This window comes from Alternaria viburni (genome assembly GCF_023758015.1).
Source record: "Alternaria viburni strain BMP 2772 chromosome Unknown scaffold_15, whole genome shotgun sequence".
Taxonomy (NCBI): Eukaryota; Fungi; Ascomycota; class Dothideomycetes; order Pleosporales; family Pleosporaceae; genus Alternaria; species Alternaria viburni.
In genome coordinates, this window is record NW_026055784.1 from 76,169 (window position 1) to 94,663 (window position 18,495).

The following is an 18,495-nucleotide window of genomic DNA, read 5'->3' on the forward strand; positions in this document are numbered from 1 at the left end:
AGTGACGAGGCTGTACATGAGGTGTAGAGGACCAGTTTGAAGGGTCTTATCCTGGGTGGAATGTTTGGTGTATGGATTGGTGTTATGGCGCCATCTCTGGTGTACTGTATTACCTCGACCTTTCCAATGGTTCGGGTTCCGATCTGTTCTTGTTGTGATTTGTAGTACTATTTAGGTAGGAGGCTGGAGGGCTGATTCACATCTTGGCGCCGCTGGGCATCAGATTGCGACTTTAGGTGCGGTGCGATGAGTTGGGGCGGTGGGATGGGATGGAAGTGTCGTGCGATGGAGGTGTTGTTGCTGGCGTTGTTGGTGGTAGTGCCCAGGTGGTAGTGTGCAGAAACCACTGCCATGTGTGAGTATTGTCGGACCTGGTAACTGGGAATTATGAGGCTGGAGGAGAGTCCCGATATTTACCCGTAGCTGTGGCCCAAGGTGATCTGGGTTGGCGGTCAGTGGTTAGTGATACGAGAAGCCATGTCTGTCGTAGTCCTGTCCGTGTCAGCTGTTATTGCTTCTAGTAGCTATCTACTTCACTCTTCATGGCACTCATAAACTTCGAAATGTTGAAATCTGTACTTGCACACTACCTAATATTGACATTAGCGCAGATGTTTGATTCCATGCTGACATCAGGCTATTACGCCCTTGATCCCCCCTCTCTTTCTCTCTCTATCGTCATGTCTTTGCCTCTCTTCCCCCTTGGACGTTTTCTCATACGTCTCTTCTCGAAGAATCCCTCCTTTCCAGAAGTGCCCGGTCATGGCGGACTATCGCACCTCTCTAAAAACCGCAGCACTCAAGCTACACCCAGACACATTAGCAAAGCGTCCCATGATCAACCCGACGTATCGCTCTCATTCATCCCCTCCAGGGCTCTCTAGTTCCGTCTTCTTCTTCGTCTCCTTCATCTTGAGTCGAGTAGGAAATACGTACACCACAGCTAGTACAAGGTGCAGGTGGGCAAACACAAGGCCCATTGAAGTTGGTGGAGCAGCACCCTGGGATCTGGCGTGGTAGCAGATCGCCTTCTGCCATCGCTTTGATGGAGCCGTCGGCTTGGAAAATGTCGATGGCGAAGGTGGTGCTTGCGCACAGGGCGGTTAGGATGGCGGTGAACTTCATGGTTGGTTCGGGATGGGCGGCTTGTGCGGATAGGTGTGGAGTTTTTGGGATGAGATGGCGATGGGGGTCGCGGTAGTGGTGGTGCATGTATTTATATTCACCGACCTACCTGTTGTACAACGACCTACGTACAACGTTTGTTACTGCTTACTGTATTCCGCTTCTCCCGACATATTTCGCATCGCATCGTATATTACCACGTACCTATGTACATGAATGTTGATCCCCCTCTCTCTTTTCTTCGGCCCGTCGTCGTACGAGCTCGTCGCTAACCTGGGTAATATAGGCTGAATAGCAGCTGGGCGAACCGAACATCCCCATTCTTCTTGTCTCTACTGCCTCTCAACCATGGTGCTTCCCTCCTGTGCGTCATGCATCCTGATCAAACATTCTTTCCGTCCGCGAAGCCAAGGTTTGGTTCGTCGTAATGGTTTCTCGCCTGATACGCACATGTAGTTCTGGAATATCGGGTTGAAACGAAATGTCTTTCGTCATCGTCGTCGTTACTGCGGCGAGTTGGGGTATTTGAGGACTTGATCGCCAGCGCTTTATTCGTGCTACATGGATGTCGCTTGCTCGGGTTGATAGCTGAAGATGCGCACAGCATGCGAGCCTTGGAGTGCCGTTTGAGCCCTTTGGTCGCGTATCACTGAAACATGTTGTGTAGTGCTGTTGGTAGTAGCCATCTTATGTTACGTCATGTACACATGTATTCGCTAACCCACGAATAGTGCTAACGACTACTACCACACGCAAGATGCGATGAATATACTCTAGAGCATACATGAAGACGCAGAGTTTCTTGGCGTGACGAACACTGCGATCCAAATGTTCACCGCTACCTTCCCTACAGGGCCCTTCTTCGGTTACATCTCGGCTGACTAACTCTAGGGCTTACATCAATTATGCCACGGTTTGATTTGCTCGCTCTTCTCGATTTTGCCAGTGTTTCCATCGTCTCGCAGAACATTGAGATACAATACGACAACACGACATGTATAATTCGTGGCGTCGTTATTGGCATCATGTCACCACCTCAGGTTTGGCACCGCGACCTTTCCAATACGGTTCTTGTCCCAGCCGCTCGTCCACGAAGCGTTCAGGTAGGCCGATATCTTTGCTAGAATCGTAGTCTCCACTGAGTTGACAATCCGTACACAGCGCGCCCAGCTTGTTAATCCTATCTCTCGCTTCTGTATACCGCTCATTCTCTTCTTGGAACCGGGTCTTCATGTCTTTGAGTATGGAGGCAAGATGTTCCTGTCGCTGCGGCGTCACCTCAATCCATATCTTTGGGCATTCTAAGTTGTCGCTGTAGCGCGATGGTTCCCACTTGATGTCTTCGTTCCAGCCCCAGTTTTGCTCCGCGCTTATAGGCCCGTATCTGCTGAACATGTTGTATAAGATGATGGATGTCTGGATCCCCTCAGCGGCAGCGGCTCGGCTGATCGATGCCAGGCTATCCAGCCAATCGTCCTTCCAGTCTAGGAGCGGAAGTTCGACACGCAGGTGCGCGAGCTGGGGGAAAGATGTCCGCTTGTTCTGCACCACCAGATCGAGTGCTGGGAGTAAGCATTGCGGTACAAACGCGGTAGCTCCGATGTTTTCACGCGATTCTTGCGCCTGAGCTCGCGTAATCCAGAGTTCCTGGAGGGTTTTGGGAAGTATGGACCAAAGCCTGTCTCTCGATGCGCCAGTCCGGAAGGTCGTCTGGTCCGTGAACCCTTGATGGCCCCATATGTACACAGGTGCGACTTTGAGACGCTTGAGGGCGGTGAAAGACGTGAAAGAACACGGATAAGCCTTCGAGCGCTCGGCACTACCGTTATCAACGTACGGGTAGAAGTCTTCGTGGCTTAACCCCAGCGTTTCCAGCGTCTCGTGATGTGGCTCCAGGCTTCGCATCATCGCCGGATGCTCCGTGTCGCACCATGCCCACGGGCCTCCAAGCTCGTAGTTGAAGGTCTTGAGTCTTCCGGGTATTGTCGCGTTCAACATGCCTTGGAAATTTTCCATGTCAAGCTTTGCGCATCGCAATTCCAGATACTCTATTGGGCATGATCGTGGCTCCAGCTTCGAGAACAAGTCATTCTGGTCGTGGACTTCGCCGTCGCCGTGCTTCCATCCGTATATAGAGCGCACGTTTGGTAGACAAAAGAAGGCTGCGACGTGACTGGTAGCGCTAGAATATTTGTCGTCTGCTCCAGCGACCAGGATATCGATAGGTTCTGACATTGCGTGCGGCTTCCCACGGATGACCTTGGGTAACAACGAGACGAAATCATCATGGCCATATATGCCACAATTGATGTTCAATCGTCGAAGCTTCGGTAGGCTGACGAGTAATAGCGCCATAATAGCATCCTCATTCTTACCCGACTGAATCATCTCATAGACAACAAATGCCTCTTCGACGCTGGAAGTGCACTCCGCGCACTTCTTCCTCAAGATGTCGTGGGTTCCAGGGTCGTCAGATCTTGGCCACGAGCTGTTGCAATACTCCTCTCCAACATCCGCCCAGCTACTAGTCACAATGAGGCATTTGACCAGACTGGCATGGGCGGGGGAAGTGAAGACTAGAAATGCGAGAGCGGCAAGGTTGTCGGTTTCTCTCAGGTAAATCTTCGAGTACAGCCATGGCGTCGCGAGCCGATTAAGTGTTCTGGAAGTACGGCATAGGCTAAGGAGAGATTCGCGTGGGGATAGTGAGACAATGTGTTCGAGAAGCTCGGTGGGAAGCTTCTCTTCAATGGAGAGCGACATGGCAAGGACGACCGCCTTACGGTGGCAACTTGAGTATATGAAGAACGGGAATGAACAGCCGTCTCAACATTCGGAAGTGGTTCATGGCTTTGTACTTACCTGTTGCTCGTTATGCAAGGCCACCGGGGCGTATCGGGGGCCTGCTTGGCATCATGCTGGAGTTGCTGCAGGTGGTGGTTGTGGAGTTGCTTACGTGACGTCATCGCTGCTCCACCCAATCACTTCGAGTTTGCTGCCTGAATCATCCACTCTTCATAGATCTAAAACATTCCCATTTGAAAGCTAAGTACAGATCAACGCTTTCTGCCTTCGCTATCATCATCTAGTGCGCAGTCGCCCCAAATGGCCATCCATTGAGATCGATGTTGAGTAGCCTTCCCGATTCGATTTCCTTAGCACGAGACTTCAGGTCGTCGATATCCCAGTTACACCACAAGAACTTGCCCTTGAGGAAGCGAGCCTCTGGTGTCGAGAGCCAGAGATTGAAGCTCGCTGGGAGAGTGACTATACAAAGAACAATTAGTCTCACCGCAGTGTGCAGTAGGGTCGTACACTCACCATCATCAGTCTTGACATGCTTGAAGCTATCTGCCCCACCGACTCTACGGTTCATCTCCGTCAACACAACGCCAGGCTGGGTATGAAAGACGCTGAGATTAGGTTTCGCAAGGAGTACCATGTCCCACAAGCGGTACACAGCCATCTTCGCAACGCAGTAGGACGCGTAAGCATCGTTTAAACTCAAATGGGCGCCCCAGGAGTTGATAGCGACAACATGCGCATCGGGTGCAGCATGGCGTATGAAAGCTTTCGCGACCCACAAAGAGCCCTCAATACTCCCAGTTACACCTTTAAGAAACTCGCGCGCGTCAACCTCAGCGAAGTTCTCAGTCGGACCAATAACAGCAGCGGCGTGAATAAGCGTATCAATTTTGCCCTCTCTCGCGAAATTGTCAAAGGCCAAATTGACAGATACCTCGTCGGTAACATCGGTGCTTTGGATGAAGACCTTCGTGCCAGGACATTCTTTCTCGATAAAGGCTTTGTTCTCGAGCAGCGGACCCTCGCGGCGTCCTAGCAGACCGATACGTGCGGCACCTGCGCGGGCGAAGAAACGTGCTGTCTCTCCTCCGATGCCGGTGTTGCCGCCTCCGGTCACGAGAATGGATTTGCCTGTTTGAGAGAGGGCTGGGAGGCTGGGGTCGCCGGCGGGTTGGGCTTTGTTGTGCCAGCGCTGGACTGGAGATGGGAAGGGAGGAGTGGAGGATACCATGGTGATCTGAATGAGTTTTGGTGGAGAAGAAAGGATTAATTGCTGCGTGACTTGCGACTGATATCACTTGAAAAGATGCGGATGTCCTGGGCATTCGTAAACGAGGACGATTCATCATTCTTATAACGTTCTTGTGCCCTGGTTGGGGAAAGAGACACGGCGGAGTTCACGAATCCCGACGTACAAAATGTTCCGCCCGACACTAGTGAAATCCGGACGCACTGATTCAGTTCGGATGGGGTGGCGCTTTTGCCGGTTGGTATGTCATGCATACTCGTACACAAATACTCATTGATATCTCGCTGTTGGTATATCTCGCTAGAATCCATCAAGCCATATCGCTAAGCCATAGAGGCCGTGAGCATGATCAACCCGCCCATGCTGTCCATACCAGAACACCATTCGGCCCAACAGGCCGCGCTACGACTAGCTCTACTCGTATGAATCTGAGATGGCGTCTCGTCATTCGATGGAATGTAGGGCAACCACGCATCTCGGCAGGACAATCGACGCTGGTCCAACCTTACAACCTCACCATCGACAGCCAGCGCAAATGATGCCTCTTCTCGCGGCTCGTTCTGCCGTTGCCTTTGCCACTCCGCTGCATCCTGGGCTTCCCAGAGTTGCCGTTTAGCGGGCAGAGGCGCAATCACAAACTCAGTGGGCATGTCGCACATGGCTGCTGGGTCGAAGAAGACGAGCTTGTTCAGGACGCGATAGATTACCGCGAGTCTATCATGGGTTTTAGTGAAGGAATATGGAACGGTTATCGGAATGATCAATGTACCTTCGCCTGGATTCTTTGTAAACCCAGTCTTGCCAGCTGTTAGTTGACTTGCTGCGACATAATACGTCATGCGTATGGCAATCAAAATCGTCGCGAGAAAGTTGGATTGCGACGAGCTAGAACGAATATCGTTAGATGTGTTTCCTAAACGTGCGGACATATTGGACTCACAATGACTGCCCTCTCTAAAAGATAATCCAGATTATTATGCTCAGTCTCGCCTTCGTCGATACGAATCAAGATGTAGACCGAAAGAGCTTGCATAGCACCTAGTAGTTCCCATTTGTTCAGAGTTTGGTTCTGGTCACAGATGCGTTCACACTCGGTTCTCACATTCCGCCAGAAGAGCTTTCGGCTGCCTTTCACTCGGTTCGCCATCATGTGCATCAACGCGATGCAATTCCCAAGTGGTTCTGTTGTTGTCCCTTCATCCATGAACGACACATAGCTTGGATGTATGAAAGGTGGCAGGTCATTCTGCTGCAGCATCAGAGGGTAAGACTTCAATGTGTAGAAGATGAGACTGGCCGCTCTTTCCGCTCCCTGGTGCATCTTTGGCCGTTGTGTCATTGATCGGACGTTCAAACTGGGGCCAGGTGAGATGGCAAAGCACAACGACTGTTGTCTTTGGGTTTGATGTTGCCGCTCCCGCTGACGAGTAACTTCATTCTGTTCGTCGGAGATTGGGCCTGTTAATTCCAGCAACGATGAAGGAGGCGTAATGGTCGTCGGGCTGGCTGATCCTGGTGAAGATGATGTAACTGAAGGGAAAGCCGGCTGAGGCGTAGGTATCATGTAGTCGTCAAAAGCCGTCATATCGTCGAGGCCCCACTGTAGGTCTTCGAACACGGGGTCATTGCTGGCCGATGTAGTAGCCAGAAGACCTTGAGATTGATCGGCTACAGTTGGCACAACCGGGTTTGCATGACTGTCAAGGGGATCATCCAGGTCTTCGGGGGTAGCACGACGCACAGCATCACGCTTTTGCCTCGTAGATCTGGAAGGATAGTGACACATGAGACCCCTTCTGGTACAGCGCGAACATTCTGGTAGTGCGTTATCGCACGCGGTCTTTGCCTTTGCGCAAGCCGCGCACGATCGCCGTCTCGGGACAGAGGCTCTCGTATTAGACCGACAGTAATATCCATGACGTTTCAATGATGATTCTTCGAGACCGGTCAGTTCGATGATCTTTGTCGCAAACTTCGAGCAACATGGCAAGAACACTGACGCTTGGTGAACGGCTTGTTGCACTGGCGGCACCAAAGCACACCCGCAGGTACCTGCTCCGCCATCCGGTGCTGGTACGCAGGCGAAGATGAGGGTTTGTGACCCTCACGAGACAGCTGGTTCGGGACAAATTGAAGGCAAAAGAGTATTCAGGTGGCGCAAAATAGAAGCTTGGTCTTGACAAGCTCAAGATACCTAGGTAGTCCCGAGGTCAAGGTGGGTGGTGCTGACATATGCGGCAGGGACGCGCCCCACCTACATCCTTCGGCCGGTACAAATTGTAATCCCCACCTCTACCAACATACTGGCCTACTGTTGAAGAGCCATGGGGTCAACGTATTGAGGTGCGCGCCGCTATACCCGTATGTTGTGTTCGACATTCGTCTCGCTATTCCTTAGCATTAAAACAGCGCTTTCGAGACAGTCCCAGCACTTGTCTAACACAACATTGGTTCTCAATGAGACGCCAATGCCTTGCAGCTTAGGGAAACTATCATAACGTGGTACTGGGTGAGCGCGTTATTCCAACTTCGAGATCTGATGTTCATCATTTCACAGCTATCTGTGTCGTATGAGTCTCTCACCGATCTCATGCTATGGAACAGGTAAGAAGGTGCGCTGAAACCCACATTACAACAATAGCAACATAAAATCTCGAAATATAAGGCAATGTAGCTTTTTCAGCTTTTTTTTTTTTGGATGTACCCCGTGAAGCGGCTGCCAGTATTTTCCTTAATTGCGTTGCGATAATGCATTACGTAAATAGGAATTGTGTTCATAGGCTGTTGTACTTCTGTTGTAGCAGCAGAAACAAAGGACGGTATCGATCATTGCAAGCATGCCTTTTTGATCCTAGTCAACGCGAGACACGAAGCTGTTAATGGGACATCACCAGGGTTCAGCTCTCCATCACTATCTCACTATCAGCATCAACAAAGCCATCAAACATGTGACCATTCCAATACAAGCCCGGAAAACACCGCTGCTGTGCTATCCCATTGAAACTGCGAGCTGCCCTCAACCCTATCGAAGGAGAAATAGAGACGCCGAATAATACGCCGAGGATGCCGCTTCTTCATCAAACCAAAAGAAATGCCCTAAACCCCATCCTTGCACGTCGTGTACAACATCCCTCCACAAGCCGTCCGCCAAAATCATCTGACAAAGAACAAAAAGTAATCAACAGCCAGCGCATTTCCCAACACGTCCGTCGCTTACGCACCCCACTTCTTGACCGCCTCGCCCAACTCTTTTGTCAGTCCTCTCCGGACAGCCAGCAGCTCTTCTTTCGCATTCTCAGCCTCTTTCTCGCTCCTCTCGACCCGTCCTCTCAGTTTTTCGACTTCGTTCCTGAGTTCTTTTCGTAGTTCTTTGCTTGCTTCTTCTACGGCTGTTAATCGATCGACTTCCACCCGCATCTTTTCGCCTGATGTTTCGACGGATTCTAAACGCTCTTTCATGGCCATCATCTCTTTTCTCATATTCTCGGACTCTTTCTTCAGCGCGTCGGATTCGATTTGCAGGCCGCGGTAGGCGTGGGATTCTTTTTCCATGCGCTTTTGGAGGTCGGTCTTTTCGGTCTCTAGGCTGGTATTTGAGGCTTTGAGACCGGCATTTTCGTCTTTGAGATGTTGGATTCGATCTGTTAATGCGCGGTTTACGCGCTCTGGTGCTGGACTGCGTGGGCTGAGGATGGATAACGGTGATGGGACGGAGGTTGAGTCTTTGAGATTTGAGGGTGGCACGATTTGCTCGCTGACGGTGCGACGGTGTTTCTTTGGACGAATGGCTGATGCGATGCTGGGGTAGTCTTCATCGCGTTCGCGTTTGATCTTGACACTCAAGTTGTCGGTTGCTGCGCGTTTGATGGATGGCGGCTGGACCTGGATGTCTTCCGGTATGGATCTTGATAATGATGCTGCCTCTAGTCAGTAAATCATCGACCAAATGACAATTAAAGTCGACATACAGACGGTAGATGATCGCTTTGGCCGAACAGCGATCGAATCCTTTTCAATGGGCGTACTGGGTTCCGATTTCCTAGACGGCGGCAGCAATGGTCTTTCCCCCTCGTTCTGCACCCACAAACACGCGTCTCGGAAATTCCTGGTAAACATGGTGGGATCTGATCTAGTCCGACATAGCTCCTTCACATGGCCAGCAGCCAAGAAATAGTAGAGAATGAGGGCCGACACACGATGAATGGCTTTGGAGCCGCCCGTATCGTCTCCAACATCACAAAAGGGCGCATGGAAAGCAACAGTACTGGTACTATTCACAGCTTGCAACTCGTGTGCGCCGTCTTCCAACTCGGTAATGCGATAAAAGCTGACCTCGGCCTCATCTTCGTGGACGTGCGCGGTGACCCGATCTATGGGTTCATCGTCGTCGCCCGCGGGGCCTGGCGCATATCCGCCGATGACAAGCAATTGCTTGTGGGTGGAGCGGCCGAGCCCTCGCCAGATGGCTCTGCTGATGGTGAAGCTTTCGTCGAACTGGATCCAATGCAGTCTTGCGGCGCGTGGCAGGGCGCGAAAGGGCGCGGCAAAATTCGCACGCGCCCATGCTTGGACATTTTCGTTTGTCAGGGGCGATCTTGTCTCATGGAAGTCGGCCATTGTGGCGATTGATTGGCGTGGTGTCACCCGTTGTTGCGCTGGATTTCAATGGGGCGCGCCTTGATTCGCAGAAGCGGAGGCTGCGCAATTGCGGGTCGTGGGGTGGTGACGAGCTGGTGCTGTTCCTGGTCGCGGTGAAGAATTGTACGACGAGCACAGGTCGCCGCCATTGAAGCCCGTTGGTGGTCGGATCACGGCGACATTGCTCGAGAAAGCTGTGTAGAGGTTGACGCAGGCAGAAGTCAGGCGGGAATCCTTCCGCTGCCCGTTATTTGCGGGGCTGGCAGTGGCTGGACGACTAGAACGGAAGGTGTGCAGCGCAACCCATTTTAACACATGCAAGACGGCCATCATCCCAATCGTCATCGCACAGTTGCATGTTTCGGTGTTTTGCATCCATCGCGCTGCATATCTAGTTCTGGACTTGCGCGATAAGGGTGCTGAGCGTCCGTAAAGCGCTGGTTCCGGGTACCGAGGTACCTCTTGTTGTCGAGCGCATCGCGCGCTTAGCCCCGAAGAGACCTGATACACTTGGCAATAGTATCAAAATAGCTAGAGCTGGATTAAGGTTGCAGGTGCGCCGGACAAGGTTCAGGATGGTCCTGGTCAGGCCAGGCGATGAGTTCATCGGCAGTTCACGGATGCTTGCGCTAGTGGTCGAGACCATCATCTTCCTCATGTTGTGCATGTGCTATGTATGGGTACGTCGGGAACTGCACCCAGCAATCGTGAACATTTACATGATGGCAGTGATGCCAATGGGTGCTGATATCCATGTATGTGATACAGGTCAACGCTCCAATTTTCACGACGGCCAATTGGTACAGCGGGGACTGTGGTAGTACAAGCGAACTCGCCGATGCCATCTTTGAGAGAATTTGCTTTTTCGAGTGAACGATCGATCGTGGTATCTCGTAGTGAGGTGTGTTTAACGTTGTTGCGTCCACGGGTGCCACGGGGTTCTCACGTGGAGTTCTCACGTGCCTTCGCCCAATCGGGCAGTCCTACGCGTCTACGTCATCGCCTTTTTTTCTGCCACGCGCGCCACGTGCAACAGCTTTCACAGTCACCCTGTGCACCTCCATTCTGGCCTTTCCACGCTTCCTAACTGCTGTCGTATCTGCAGCTGTCTTGGCCTTCTTCCTCAAAGCGCCCTTCCCCATACCGAAGGCCACGATGCCCCGCCGCAGCGCGACCTCGTCGGCATCCACCGATACGACCACCACTACAACACTCCCAGAAAAGGTCCAATGGCCGTCGACGTTTACAGACGGACTGTCACTTCCTAAGATTGTCGTATTCGATCTCGACTACACGCTATGGCCCTTCTGGGTTGACACGCACGTCACGCCTCCGCTGAAGCCTGTCGAAGGCGGCCTGAAGGTCAAGGATAAATATGGCGAGGGCTTCGGCTTCTACAACGATGTTGGCGGCGTATTAGAAGCAGTGAGATGACTCTATACCCATCGTCTCAATGACAGAGCTGACGTAACGACAGCTCAAACACAAGAACATCCTCATCGCCGCTGCCTCGCGCACGTGCGCCCCCGATCTCGGCCGCGAAATGCTCAAGCTCCTCAAGATACCCAGCGCGAACGGATCGTCCTCACGCGCAATAGACTACTTCGATCACATGCAAATATACCCCGGCAGCAAGACGACGCATTTCCAGAGGATACATAGAGACAGCGGGATTGAATACGAGGAGATGCTTTTCTTCGACGATGAGAGTAGGAATAAGAATGTGGAGGTACTGGGAGTGACTATGCAGCTTATAAAAGACGGGGTGACAAGAGATGAGATTGACAGAGGTGTGCAGAGTTGGAGAAAGAGGAACGGACGGACAAAGGCGCTGGAAGGCTGAGAAGATAGTCTAGGTGATCAGTATGGTCCTAGCATCATGAAGAGACGAATTAGATGAGATACCCATGAAACCAACCCCTCACGAATCGTACGAGGCGGAACGCCATCCTCCGTCTGACCCAGGCTACAATATCGTGTCGTGCCGCGCCGCCGCCACCTGGTAACCAATTACCTCCTGTGGACCACGAATACCCAACTTTATATGCTAAGGCGTCCCGCTAGATCGATCCAACGCATTTGGTGTCTTACAACCGGCTTGTACCTACACATTAAAGTGCTCTGGTGGGCGCTAGAGAAAAGACGTACTTGGCATTGGCAGCCTCATGCCCTCATGCAGCCGCATCTGGTCAAGGCTTGTCCAAATGTCTTATAGTAACACTCCTACAATGTCGGTGTGGCAAGGCATAATGGGTCCGCCCCATGCAGAAGCAACTTCAAGAGCCGCATCAGGCTGAGTGGCGCTCCTATATCATGTATCGAGCTGACCCGAACAAGGCTGTGGTTTCCTTCTTACTAACGACCATGCACCGAGATCAAGATCGTTTCAACACCACGATCTTGCACATACGACCATAGGATCTTGAACTCAGCGCTTCCCGTTCGCTCAGCGGTACTTAAGCAAGATACCGGCGGATTAGTAGTTAGGTGGGTGACCACTAGCGAATCCCCGCTGTTGTATGTTTTTGCTCTTTTTGCCCGGGGTTCCAAATGTAAGCCTGTGATGTGGCTCCGGAATCTTCACCATTCACGGCGGTGGGTGTGGCCAACGGGGCACTGCACGTATGGGCTGCTTACGCCGTACAGCTGTATTTTGCCTCACTGCATTGCATTAGGACGAATGCGTTGCTAATTTTTGCAACTGGGCTGGACGATCGCAGTCTTATGCGGCCGTTTCTGGACAAGGCTTTCTACTGTATATGCGGCGCTCCTCCGAAGTCGATGTCACCATGACTACGTCTGTCCGTTTCTGGCTTGGAATGTGTACTGTCTGGTACCCGAGAGAAAGGATAGGCGTTCCGTGTAGCCCGATCTGCACGAAGAGGCGAATGAAACGAGATACCGGTGGACTTCCAATCCAATTGAGATCACACGGAGGAAGGCATGTCTCATGGCTAGGCACGAGCGCATCGGGGCTTCGGTACGGGCGGCTTCTCCATCACTAATCGTACGGTATGCCCACATACTTTGCGTTTATGCTAGCTCATTCTAGAAATGGTTTCTAGTCTACATCGCCAGTATGGCGCCGCGCTGCCGCAGCCTGCCAGCTAGTTACGGGATGACAGCCCATTGCGGCCTCATCGTCACAAACACCTAACTATTCAGTACTAAAGCGTGCCTCACGATCCACTCAGATGGCTTACCGCCTGGTTCCCCGCCTTTTATACGATAGCCTTGGTGTACATCACCTCGCGCCCCTCGTTTACTCGTTTAGCCGTTCCTGGGCAATGCTTCTCCGTAGCTTGTTTGGAAGGCTTATGATACCTAGGTAGCTCTACTTGGATATCAGTACGACCACGAGTTTGACGCAAAGCTTCAATGAACAGCATAGACGAAGACAAGATCGCAGTCTGAGTCGGTCTCGTGCTCTTCTTTGGTGAGCTTGCTGCAAAAGTAACTGTTTCACGTCAGCCTGTGTGGCCCATCAGCGCCACAAGCTTTTGGACCCTTCGGAAGCTTATCGTGTTTTGGACGGATACTAATGCACATACATCAAGCTAATGCCGGGGCCGTAGGACCTTAAGGCCGTAAGGCTGTACCGCACGTACACTACGGCCCGCAACCCTTCACCACCTTCCACCAACGAGAGGCAATGTGCTTCCCGCTTACTTGCATCATATTACCATATTGTAACTCCAGGATACCAGAACTACTGCGACTTCGTGCTGCTAGGTGATGCGATCGACCGGATCAGGCGTTCGTTCCTGATCGGCGCTTCCCGGATTATCCGAAGTGGGCGGATCTCTTGACACGTCTCTACGTTTGCGTCCAACAGCGGAGCACCTTCCGGTTGCATCTCTCGTTAGCAGTGGGCTACGGAATTTCACGTGCACTCCAAGAAGTAAGGCTGTGTTTACTGTGTGTCACTTGAAGTACGGAAGGCAGACTGCTTTCATCAAAACCTATGCTGCGGAGGCATCGTAATTCGCGAGGTTTCACTGGGTGGTTACTCCTTCATCACCAAAGGAGACGAATCCTAGGGGCTCTTAACCTACATTTTAGGAACATGATCTCCAGATCGGAGTTGTAGCCGAAGCGTGTGCATCGAGCATATGGGGGGCCTCATCCCAAACACGCATGCCTCAGACCATCATGCACATCAGCATCGACGCACCCTGACCGGTATCTTCACTTCCAAAATAGTAAGGACAGCGTGGCTCATTCAGCTAGGGGGCGGCGTGTGCGAGTCTTCCTGTACGCATACATTTTGTCTATAAATACTGCGTCCGCACAGCGATTTACAGACATCAAACACATCAACTTCCAATCCATTACCATCACAAACACTCAGAACCATCAATCAATTATGTTCGCCAAAATCGCATTCGCCCTTTTCGCTCTCAGCAGCACTGCTCTGGCCTACTCCGACAAGTAAGCCACTTCCCCTTCCATACTTCCCCTCACATCACCTGGGCAACCTCCCATCTACCCATCATCCTCAACCCTACTAACCCACTCACCCAGCTGCGACGGCTCCAGCCGCTCCCCCAACCTAAGCGAATGCTACGTCGGCATCGCCAGAATCGACGTGAACGCCTACTACAACGACCAGCAGGAGTTCTCGCAGGGCAGCTGCTTCATCAAGTACGCAACCAACGGCTCTGGCCAGCAGGCAGTGCGGGGTCAGGTTATCAAGGACAAGGCCGAGTATATCTTGGCTCACTGCGGGAAGTCGCATGGTAGCTACGGAACTGGTAACTGCGATAAGTGCCATGTCACTGTCAACTACCGTAGCTAGAGGGGATGAAGAGATACTTTGGAACTAGGGGGAGGAAGGGGGAATACGGATTTACCGCGGTCGGTTGTCATGTGCACACTCGTTGAATTGAAAAACCTGTTTATTTGGTATCCAGCCAACTAGCCGATGATGCGGACTCTGTTTTGTGAAAGACTCGCAGGAAAAGGATAGCCATCCAAGGAAAACACATGAGATCATTAAGACTGTAGCAAGCGTTCCACCTCCACCATCGTATCCTCAAGCCCTGATACGCTACGCCTTTTTCCAGAAATCCGGTATCTTGGTTTGTTTCCCACCGCGAATCACAGCCTGGAAGCCGGGGCCGTCCTCGTCCTCAATCTCGCCTTGGCCTTCCTCTTCGTCGTCATCCTCGCTCTTGCTATCTTCGTCGGTGTCTTCGTCGTCGTCTTCGTCATCATCTTCATCGTCATCCTCGTCATCTTCTTCATCTTCAGTTTCGTCTTCGATCTCTTCCTCAACATAGTCCACAACGTCCTCCTTGACTTCCTCCTGAACATCCTCGTCAATTTCCTCCTCAGCCTCTACGTCAGCAGTCACGTCAACCCCTTCCTCTGCCTCCGATTTCTTAGCCCTTGGTTTCGCCTTCCACAGCGCCATCCCAATGCCCTTGCTCTCCACGTCTTCTGCCTCTTTCAACTGCTCCATCAAACCATAGTATTCGCAATACTCTTCACTAGCCAAGATCCAGCGTTTGGGATGACGAATGCCCATCTCGCCGATGATTCCATCCGCAGCAGCCACTTCGTACTTGTGCGGCCACTGGTTTTCGTACTTGAGCTCGCGGAGCTGATCTGTCCTACGCATCTCTTCCGCATGTTCAGCGGTGTAGGTGTGTCTCTTACCAAAAAGTTTCTTGGGGACGGTTGTGGTGGTAGGCAGGAAGTTCCAAGCGAAGTTTATTTGCTTGGTCTGGATACGGCGGCGGGTCTTGTTTCCCAGCAGACCTGCTTGCTCGACTTCCTCTCTCCAGTCCCCATCGCTAAGCCGCTTGTACTGCACGCGCGCGAAGCGGAAAAGTTCTGCGGTCTTGTACCATTCGCGCTCAGGAGCTGGTAGATATTCGTCTTCTTGTTCACATATGGCATCCCAGTCTAGCGCGTCTTGAAACATGAGCCAGTCGTAGGCGATTTGATTGCCCATGTCTGTGAGGCTGTCTCGCAATATATCGACAACGTGGCTGTAATTTTCAAGCTGAACGGTCTTATCACTGTCTTTGTCCCGGGATGCGTCGGTAATTAGTAGTGTGACTTTGTCGAATGGATGAAGCAGGAGTGCGCGCCACTGTGGGATTTTGCCGTTCCTCTCTGTATCGATGTGCAGCTCGAGCTTCTCTAAAACTTCTCCACGACGCCAGTTATCCTTCTCAGCTTCAGGTATCATCGCAATCTCTGATAGAGCCTCAGCGAAGTAGTCGATATCCAGTGTGAGTGTGATGGTCCGCAGCGCCTCCCACCCCTGATAAAGCGGTATGCTGCCGGACAACTTGATCGCATGCCCATGGCCTTTTTCGAATCTCTGGGAGAATCTATCGAGATGCTTCTTCAGATGGCGAGCCGCTGCTTCCGAAAGCTCCTGTGACATGTTAGCCTAGCTCACCGCATACACTGCTTTGACGGCACCTCATTCGAGGAAAAGTCCGAACAGTTACATTGCCATCTATACTAGCATGAACGCCAAAGTTGGCGTAGCTCCAAAGTGATGTAAAATCATAGAGGGTAGGCTGTGTTCAATTCTTTTCACAAGGTGATGACAACAACATACCAAATTTGCCTGCTTACAAGCCATCATCATTGGTGGCCCACGTCCAGGCGCCCGAGGATTCTTATATCGTAACGGGGGAAGATGTCCATAAAGGAAGTCGTAGATACTCATGCGTACATCGCGATTTAGCAGGGTGAAGAACATGGCGTCCTGTACCATGGGGTTCGACGCTTGCGCTTTAGCATCCTTCATATCGACTTGCTGAAGAGAGCGGTCGCTTGTAGTCAAGGAGAGCGCGTGCTCTGTCATAGTGACTCTGTGGGTGGTTTGTTTGCTCCAAGCTTATGGTTGAGCGGTCTCGATCGGGGTGCAGCAAGCGTGGAATGATTCTGGAAGTGTGACAGGCATTATGTAGAGGTAGAGGCGCGTCAGAAGCGCGTCAGTGCGCTTTGGGACTCCTGCCTCGCTCAGGTGACGAACCAATCGATAGTGAAAGGGCGGCTCAGTCCGACCCGTTTCGGCGATGAACGCTCGTGCAGTGTTTCGAGCGATGCATCTGACGTCATGTTAGACCAGTGTTGTTGTAAAACTATATTCGTCAAAGAACAAGATCATCTAAATCTATCTTAAAGAAAGTAGGAAAAGCGGACAGTCGTATGCAACAGAATCATCCTATACAGCTATACTACCACCCACACTCAATTTTGTCGCGTTTCGTACAACTTACTCATCATCTACCGCCCCGTGCCGAACATCGTCACACAGCATGTGCCCACGCCTCATCACACACCATCGCCGCACACCACCGCCGCACACCTCTCCCACTCACACTGCTGTTCGTCTGCCAGCCACAGGTGCCGCCATTACAGCACCCTTCCTCACCCTCTCCTTCTGATGCGCCTCCCTGTGCAACTGCTCAATCTTGGCATGTAGCTCTGGTACGCCAACATCTTCCACATGTTTGCTATGATTCGGCCCATGGATCTTACGGTTTGCGTTCTTGCCGTGACTTGCACTGTTATTTACAGCGTGAACATTGGTGGCGTGCTTAGAAGCTGCAAGACCGGTATGCTTGGTCGGGGTCGTGGAAGTCGTGGCGGCGCGTCTGCTATCGCCGCGAGGAGCGGGTCTACGTCGCTGTTGGGCTGGTCGAGGGGGTTTGGGGTATGGCTTGGTGGGGGCGGGGGTGTCGTCTTCGGTGTCAGACGCCCATGAGAGCTGGGAGTGGCGCCGGATGGTGGCGTCTTTGTTTGATGTCTTCTTGGTAGCGACAGCCTTTGGGGGTGGTTTGCTATCGATCGGTGACCAAGTCTTACACTCGATGCTGGGAGACGATGGTGGCGAGGTAGAGGGACGAGTGGAGGACATGTGCACCTCACTGGATCCTGTACTGGCTTCCGAAGCGCGAGATGACTCAGGGCTGGGTGGAGGAGCAGGGGTATCGTCAAGATCGATGAGCAGATCTGATACTTGGCTTGCATGTCGAACAGATTCCTGAACTGTCGCCGGCGGAGGGGTCAGTCGTCCCGATGTAGTCTCCTTGGGAGAAGAGTTTCTCTTAAGAATACCACGCGGCAGCTGCACGTCATCATCAAGTAGATCACGCTCTTCGCTCTTCCTCGTTCGAAATGTCGAAGGGTCGGGGAAGACTCTTGCTTCCGGTATCGCACCGTCATGGTCTGCATCCTCGTTCGCTGCTAGCCTTCGCTGCATCCAGGTAGGCGGCCTGGGACCGATAGCCGACTTCTCCTTCCACCACTTCGGTATACCTCTAACGAAGCCTAGTTCACGGAGCTTCTCAATGCCGGGCATTTCGTGTTTGAACTTGCACCCGATAGCCGTCCAATCACATTCTCCAGTCTTGATCCAGTGTGTGCAGTACTCTTTCTTGGACGGATCGGGCTCGATGCCAGATGGGTGGGGCACGCGGTATCCGAGGCGCTGCGCATCTTTCTGGTAGATGGAGGCGAAGGTGTCGGTGAGTGAAGACGGGCGCTCGATAGTAGCGGTAGGGGTTGGGCGAGGTGGTTCTGGCGAGTTTACGATAGCTGGGAGCTGCTGAGATAGTCTAGGAGAGCGAGTGCCGCTCACGGGCATTGTTTGCGGCTCCGCACGTACATGATGGTCTGGTGCCAGGTACCGTGACTGCGTCGTCGTA

General features: G+C 52.2%; 6 protein-coding genes across 6 annotated transcripts; 2 read left to right on the forward strand and 4 right to left on the reverse strand.

The window, feature by feature from the left end:
* Nucleotides 1-2,148: 2,148 nt before the first annotated feature.
* On the reverse strand, nt 2,149-3,888 carry J4E79_007039 (uncharacterized protein; the record flags this gene model as incomplete). The annotated part of the gene is made up of 1 exon (XM_049355907.1): nt 2,149-3,888. One exon carries the CDS (start codon nt 3,886-3,888, stop codon nt 2,149-2,151), a length of 1,740 nt encoding a protein of 579 aa, XP_049209361.1.
* Nucleotides 3,889-4,210: 322 nt separating this feature from the next.
* On the reverse strand, nt 4,211-5,161 carry J4E79_007040 (uncharacterized protein; the record flags this gene model as incomplete). The annotated part of the gene is made up of 2 exons (XM_049355908.1): nt 4,211-4,392; nt 4,447-5,161. The coding sequence occupies 2 exons, from the start codon at nt 5,159-5,161 to the stop codon at nt 4,211-4,213; spliced, it is 897 nt and encodes a 298-aa protein (XP_049209362.1).
* A 3,231-nt stretch (nt 5,162-8,392) lies between these two features.
* Nucleotides 8,393-9,796, reverse strand: J4E79_007041 (uncharacterized protein; the record flags this gene model as incomplete). Its single annotated transcript, XM_049355909.1, has 2 exons — nt 8,393-9,096; nt 9,148-9,796. The coding sequence occupies 2 exons, from the start codon at nt 9,794-9,796 to the stop codon at nt 8,393-8,395; spliced, it is 1,353 nt and encodes a 450-aa protein (XP_049209363.1).
* A 1,176-nt stretch (nt 9,797-10,972) lies between these two features.
* Nucleotides 10,973-11,660, forward strand: J4E79_007042 (uncharacterized protein; the record flags this gene model as incomplete). The annotated part of the gene is made up of 2 exons (XM_049355910.1): nt 10,973-11,242; nt 11,295-11,660. The coding sequence occupies 2 exons, from the start codon at nt 10,973-10,975 to the stop codon at nt 11,658-11,660; spliced, it is 636 nt and encodes a 211-aa protein (XP_049209364.1).
* A 2,523-nt stretch (nt 11,661-14,183) lies between these two features.
* On the forward strand, nt 14,184-14,615 carry J4E79_007043 (uncharacterized protein; the record flags this gene model as incomplete). The annotated part of the gene is made up of 2 exons (XM_049355911.1): nt 14,184-14,248; nt 14,342-14,615. The coding sequence occupies 2 exons, from the start codon at nt 14,184-14,186 to the stop codon at nt 14,613-14,615; spliced, it is 339 nt and encodes a 112-aa protein (XP_049209365.1).
* Nucleotides 14,616-17,162: 2,547 nt separating this feature from the next.
* Nucleotides 17,163-18,434, reverse strand: J4E79_007044 (uncharacterized protein; the record flags this gene model as incomplete). The annotated part of the gene is made up of 2 exons (XM_049355912.1): nt 17,163-18,392; nt 18,429-18,434. 2 exons carry the CDS (start codon nt 18,432-18,434, stop codon nt 17,163-17,165), a joined length of 1,236 nt encoding a protein of 411 aa, XP_049209366.1.
* Between the last annotated feature and the right edge of the window lie 61 nt (nt 18,435-18,495).